Raw genomic sequence first — 6,776 nt, 5'->3', positions numbered from 1 at the left:
ATAAATAATAGTTTAACATTCAAATACATTGCGAATATGGAAACATTTGGATTTGTGCCGAATGAGACGTGAGCAATAAGCTCCAAATAAATCTAGTCAAACCCGCGCTCGCTCTCAGACTAAATCCCCTTTAAATCGGGTGAGAAAGTGTTTTTTTTTTTTGAGTAACTTTTGCACATCCTGTCATGCCAGGCTGCATAGATGCATTTTGCAGCATTAAGGTTAACGATGAATCGATTAATTGATCGTTAATTTAAATGACGATCAATCATGGAAATTATCGAAAATTGACATCCCTAATTCAAACACACACACACACACACACATTTCTCAGTACACGCATACAAACCACACTGACATCCATACCAATACACCCACTTGTTACAATTACATAATTGGCCTTTTTTCATTGCTTTAATGGGTTTCACTGGGAGAAATTATGTTCTCAAGGTCTTAAGTGTAACTATTTTCTGAAAATGTTTGGAAAAAATGCTATGGAAGTCATTGGCTACCATCAACTGTTTGGTTACCAACATTCTTCAGAATATTTTCTTTTCTTGTCTCATACAGGTTTGGAAAAACTTGTGGGAGAGTAAATGATGATAGATTTTTCATTTTTGGGTGAACTACCCCTTTAACGCAGCCAAAATGATCCAAAAAGACAAAAATGTCCCAAAGGACGCACAAGGGTTAAACAACTGTCCAAACATAAACCTGCCACAGAATATTTCTTCTCACCTGGAGGGGGCGATATAGGGCATACTCATCACGGAAGATCTGATCATGATGGGTAACGCAGTCAAACCAGCGGCCATCTACCAAAGCCTGTCCAATAGCTATGGCCTGAGCCCTGTGTCGGAAGAACGGAAAGGAAATAAAACACTATAACTGCATACAATTAAGCATCTGACCATGCTTGAAGTTGTAATGAACCAAAAAAAAACTCTCAAAACCAGTTTTATTGGTTCTTACCTAGTTGAAATAGTGCCATTTCGTAAGAGCCAGTTGACCAACTCTTTACCCACAATGCAGTTGGGGTAAGTACGCAGCCAGTACCGATGGTCCTGGAACTCCATTCCTGTATTGTTGTGGCAAATCTTCTTCCATAGATCTTTAAGTTGAGAAGAATCCTACAAGACAATCAGCTGTTATAATTACCAACTTGAAAATGAGAAAAGTTGAGGAGGAACCTGTGAAAGACAGGTTGTACCAGAAGGATCTTTCTCTCCTCTTCGCTGTGGTCAGTCTTGGATAGGGCCCGGCTGTTCTGTGGGCTAACTGAACTCTCGTAGGCAGGAACCATGGATGAGCCAGAACGGTCCAAGGACAGGTTGGTCACACTAGCTGACCTTAACACATGAAATAAATGGAAAATATTGAATTTACAGTCTATAAAAATAAGCACTGGAATGAACAAGAAAATCTTTGACCAAAATACACAATAAACACCTCTTTCTGGCTGGTGACTTGCCCATATCCTCCTGGACTGCTGTAAGTCTGGAACTGAGACCACTGTTCTGAGATTCCTGATGACTAGAGTAATCACACATATACACACACAAATAAACCTCAGCAACAGCTCAACCATTCCCCTTTGAAATACTACAAAAATAAATGACACTCAAGCTATGCATGAAACAGAGTCACACTTAAGAGCAGCAGCATGTCTTCACTAGGAGGTCATCACACACACACACACACACACACACACACACACACAAATAAACCTCAGCAACAGCTTAACCATTTCCCTTTGAAATACTACATAAATAAATGACACTCAAGCTATGCATGAAACAGAGTCACACTTAAGTGCAGCAGCATGTCTTCACTAGGAGGTCATGCAAAACAAAAGTAACACTAAAACTCACTTCTTCCTCATCCCAATGGAATTTTTTCTATGCATAGAGAGAGAAAGGAGAAAAGATGAGCATTGAGACAGACTCACAACAACACATGAGCAGGAGCCAGCTGATTGAAAATAGGTGAGCAGAGAGAGTTGAAGTTCATTTGCATCACAATAGTCCTGTGACTGTTTTTCGTAATTTGGGGGAAATTCCCTCCTCAATGCAAAAATGAATTGGAATGATTTACTGTCAGATTAAAAAGCTTGGTGGCAATAATGATTCATAAAAGAGTAAATACTGACTACAGTACAATAAAAACATACACAGCATGGAGGTGTGACTACAATATTTGACTAAATAGCAATATATGTGTCCACCCTGTCTAAATACTGCCTGCCAGTCCACGATGCTAGCAAGATGAATCCCAAGAAAACATGTCTAGGTCATATTTTACTCCAAAAATAAAAAAAGACATTACATTTTGCATAAAGAAAATTGAACTTTTTAGGACAGTGAGTTTTTTTTTCATTGTAACATTACTTTTTATGCATTAAGCCAGGGGTCACCAAACTTGGTCCTTTTAATGGAAATAAACATAAAAGAAACAGCATCTAAATTGTACACTTATTTGTTAACTACAAATTTGTTTCTATGCTTTCTACGAGGAACAGAAGAAAAATCATAAATCATCAGGTAGCTACTTGACTAGATGGACCTGGGAGAGCCAATCCTTCTACAATCCTCAAGTGAAAGAGATAAACAGCAAGAGCAATGATTATGGTAAGAAAGCAGAGTTAAAACAGAGCAGAGAAACACCAGAGGGATAAGGTAAAGTGAGCAGGAACCATTGGAATAGATAGTGATATGTCCTTATGCCCTGCCCCTTTTCTGATTCTCTCCGTTTTCTCACCTTTGCCAGGCCAGGTCCTCTTCCAGGAAGATGTTCCGGCTGGCTTTACGGCCCCCCACAGGTGTGCGTGGTTCGGTGGGCTCCAGAACACACACGGAGCAGGGCGAGTCTGACAGGGCGCTGAGATCTTCTCCGATGGAGCTAGAGTCAGCTGAGTGAGCATAGCTCAAAGCTATCTTACGACAGTACGTACAAGCCCGTAAATCACCTGCAGTATTGGGGAAAAGCCAAAAGAGACAAGATTAGAGTAATTAGACAACCAAGATTTGCCATTTCAGTTCTGATGAAAAAGCTGTGTATTTTTCAACCAATCTTTCAAATACAACACAGATTTGCTTTTATTTATTTCTGTTAAAAACTAAAGCTGTCAATAGAAAGAATGAAATAAGAACACACAATTAAAATGTAGTAAATCTGTTTAAAAGCTTAATTTAATTTAAGTTAATTTGCTTAAATATGAATTCATTCATTTCTTACAGACTTTCAACAGCCATAAAAATGCATTTTTAACAAATAAAAAATCATTATCTGAAATTTTTTATGATTTTCCTCCTAGAATAGTGTACCCTACTAGTGTACTCTGACTATAGCTAAATGTGTGTTGTCCAAAACCAACATGAATATAAGAATAACCAGAGTAAGATAACAGTTTCTCAGAGAATGTAGTCTGACTGAATGTCATGATCAGAATAGTTCAGATGAGTTTACAGCATAAAATATCTGCAAAAAATATATTGAGGAAATAATGTTGCTTTTTAGGTAGATACTGATTCCTCCTAAAAGGTCAAAGTGCAAACACAAATTCTTACCTTTTTCAAAATCAAACAGTTAGTCCACAAAGTTCAAAAGTCACTCTACAACCCATTGAAATCAAAACCCAAAAAAGGTCAAACCACCGCAAGCACACGCAGCATGCTAAAGGGTAGCCTTACTCTTAATTTGACATAGCTGCTCATCTTCTTGTCGAAAGCCTCTTCAAAGAGGCTACGTCCACAAGCCAGCGGTCAGAATGAGACCCTCGCTCCCCACAGCGAACACCACAATAACACTCACCCGTATAGCCCATGAACTTGCCAGGAATTTCCTGGTTGCAGCATCGGCTGCAGAAGATTTGACCGCAGAGTCGACAATGGTGACGGCGTCGAAAGGTTGTGAATTTCTCGTTGCAGTCATAGCACTCTTTACACTGGCTGTCCGGCATCCAGTACTGTTTCAGATCACTGTCCTGGAACATAAAAACACAATTAATATCACTTACATCCACCTGCAATACAAAAACGTTTGTACTCTGTAGCGAATTCTGGAGAATGTGGATAGGCTCTTTTGTCTATAAGCTTAGAGGCATCTGTATAGAATGCAAAAAATGCTCGAACATGGGATTTTTTTTTCTTTTTCCAATGTCGTTCATATATCTTAAAAAGTCTTCAAAATACAGAAACAAATTTAATCCGTGGAGATTTTCTCAGCTAGTTCCCTGGAAATCAATACCGGACTTTTCCCTTCCATGATCTCCTTGAGTCTCTTGAGGGCTGTGCGCAGCTGTTCAGCTGTTCGGGGATCGTGGGTGCCCAGAGGTGCTTCTGATTTCCGTCGACCCTCTATGAATGCAAAGAAACAAAAAAGCAACAGTCAAGTACAAAACAACATGTTAAATCTACTCTAAAGTACAACATACAGGTGAAAATGCATGACACACATGCTCATTCAAAGCCTGCGGTCAAATATCCACCAGCACTCTTGATCCTGTCAATGATTGCTTATGTCAGCGAGGATTTTCAGGAATTTTTGTGGGATTATGATTCGCATGAGTAGACTATGAATGAATAGAAGCATGTGAAATTACTCAGACTAACAACTAAAGCTCATAACCAAAATGTTCAGCTCACACCGTTTGACGCATCTTTTCACATGCAACAAATGTGGTTAATTTAAAACTATATGCTGCAAAATTCCTTTTCTTAATCAGTATTTCTGTATGTTTTTCCAGTAAGCATATCTAAACATCCTTAAAACAATATAAATACACCTAAGAATAAGAGTCAAAGACATGTTTTCAGAGATACAAGTTTACCTGGACTTAAAACAAATTTGCCAGTTGTTTTTTTTGGGGGCGGTGGGGGCTTATGTTTAAAAAACAGATAAATCTATTTGGCAGTGTGTTAAGAAAAACTAACCTACTGAAATTAAAGATATATTCTCTTAAAACAAGTCTTAGTATATTTGTTTCTCAAGAAACAATACAAAATACTGATAAAGAAAATATTTTCTTTTTGCAGTACACACATAATTCAACTCAGTGTTGATGAATTGAAGCAGATTTGAGGTCTATATGAAACTGACTTCGTACATATGAAATCAAATAAAGAATCCTCACCTTCCCAGTCCACTGTGAACAAAAAGGAACATACAACAACTTTAGCCTAAAAGATTTCTGCACATGTAATATTTTATCATCAAAATCGTTCAGCACTCACAAAATATTCAGCTTCTAATCATCTTGCAACTTCCGAATAAAAAGTGATGGTTCACAATACTCGTTTACCACTCGAATTATAGTCATAACTCCAGAATGTAGTTTTCCAGGTTTACAGTCAAACAAAAACTGTTTAATGGACTTCTTGAACCGTTGCCTGAATTTTCCCTCATAGTAAATGTCCGGTGGCCCTCCTGAGAGTGGAATGAATCATATGAGGGCAGAGTCTAGCCTTTGAATCACTGTTATCTTCAATGATAAACCCTGTGAGAACCAGGCTGCAGTGACTAGTCATCAATCAAAGAGACCTCTGATAGGATTGGCCTTTCTATCTCTAAAAAGAGCATGTTTCGAGGAATTTTGAACAATGGTTTTGTCTACAGAAAAACAAATGATTTTTACATTCTCTACTATAGAAGACTAAGACTACTGAAAATGTCTGGGTCATATTTCACTACAAAAACAAAAGGTGCAATGTAACAAAATGAAAAAACCTGGACAATAATTGTGGACAGCTGAAAAAAGACAAATGTGTAAACCTGCACACGTATATGTAATCTTGTGCTTTTGTACCTGAAGCAGTGGATGTTCTTTTGAGAAGTTCTGAATGTTTCCTGTGGGTTTCGGAGCCATGTATAGAATGGGAGGGACTTGCCCAGTTGCGGCGTGGCCCCTGCGGTGATGATGAAGCTGACTGACTTTTCTCCATCACTGAAGGAGGCCGTCCTTCCTCTGAACAATTGAAACCAACAAACAAAGCTCTGTCTCAGTCAAAAGGTAGAAGATTTCTAATTTTGTGGTGATTGGCTGATTTAAAGAAAGAATTTGCATTGTGTTGACATTTCTTCTTTTAATCCTCTTTTCCTGAAATAATTTTTTTCCCCCAATTATTAATTTTTGCTATACTTGCATTTCCGTACAAAATCTAGACTTACCAAGTTTAGCAAGCTTTTTTGCTGGTGCAATGTTTGCACCTGTTTTTTCTAAAAGGAATGAAAGGGAGAAATTAGAGTTGATCACTATAAATGTACTTTGAATTTAAAATTGTACGGACTATCACACTGATTAACTGTAAATCAATACATCAAGAATAATATTCAAAGAAATTAAATTTTAATTCCTGACACTTTTCTTGTTGTAGTATGTCAGAGTATTTCTTCAGCTTCACTGACTTGCTTAAATATATTACCTAAACAAAATCATCAAATGTCCAACACAAATGCAAATGTTGAACTTTTGTTAAATCCACTAGATTATCTTCCTTTTCGTAATTAAGTGCACATGCAGTAGGAGTTTTACTTCTCTAAAGTGTTCTTAGGGCACATCATTTCCTCACAGTAAGTTGTTTACCCCTTAATGTAGCGTGAACTATTACTTTAATAGAGATCGTCTATTCCTTTTAGCCCTATGAACAGTTCTGAGTAAAACTCTTATGTGCTAACTGGACAGGGTGTGCCTCAATATTATTCCTCAAAGCTCTGTCTTCTTATAATTTCATATTAATGGGTCCACTTTCACTCTTGTACTGCAACGCTTCCAGCAGGAA

At 37.8% G+C, this 6,776-nt stretch overlaps 1 protein-coding gene across 1 annotated transcript in view; it reads right to left on the bottom strand.

The window, feature by feature from the left end:
- Positions 1-6,776, bottom strand: part of LOC107681306 (1-phosphatidylinositol 3-phosphate 5-kinase-like) — a gene marked incomplete at its 3' end in the record, with an annotated part of 24,652 nt that overhangs the window by 11,879 nt on the left and 5,997 nt on the right. The window contains exons 3-13 of the mRNA XM_016477581.1: positions 6,166-6,213; positions 5,804-5,962; positions 5,132-5,143; positions 4,246-4,355; positions 3,811-3,982; positions 2,758-2,965; positions 1,872-1,898; positions 1,450-1,533; positions 1,211-1,349; positions 973-1,130; positions 739-850 (exon numbers count right to left, since the gene is read on the bottom strand). Coding sequence (XP_016333067.1) covers positions 739-850; positions 973-1,130; positions 1,211-1,349; positions 1,450-1,533; positions 1,872-1,898; positions 2,758-2,965; positions 3,811-3,982; positions 4,246-4,355; positions 5,132-5,143; positions 5,804-5,962; positions 6,166-6,213 — 1,229 coding nt within the window. The remainder of the gene's footprint in view (positions 1-738; positions 851-972; positions 1,131-1,210; positions 1,350-1,449; positions 1,534-1,871; positions 1,899-2,757; positions 2,966-3,810; positions 3,983-4,245; positions 4,356-5,131; positions 5,144-5,803; positions 5,963-6,165; positions 6,214-6,776) is intronic.

Source organism: Sinocyclocheilus anshuiensis, unplaced genomic scaffold, assembly GCF_001515605.1.
Source record: "Sinocyclocheilus anshuiensis isolate Anshui unplaced genomic scaffold, SAMN03320099.WGS_v1.1 scaffold1620, whole genome shotgun sequence".
NCBI classification, from domain to species: domain Eukaryota; kingdom Metazoa; phylum Chordata; class Actinopteri; order Cypriniformes; family Cyprinidae; genus Sinocyclocheilus; species Sinocyclocheilus anshuiensis.
The sequence above is the reverse complement of the archived record's forward strand: the minus strand, read 5'-3'. Positions and strand labels throughout refer to the sequence as shown.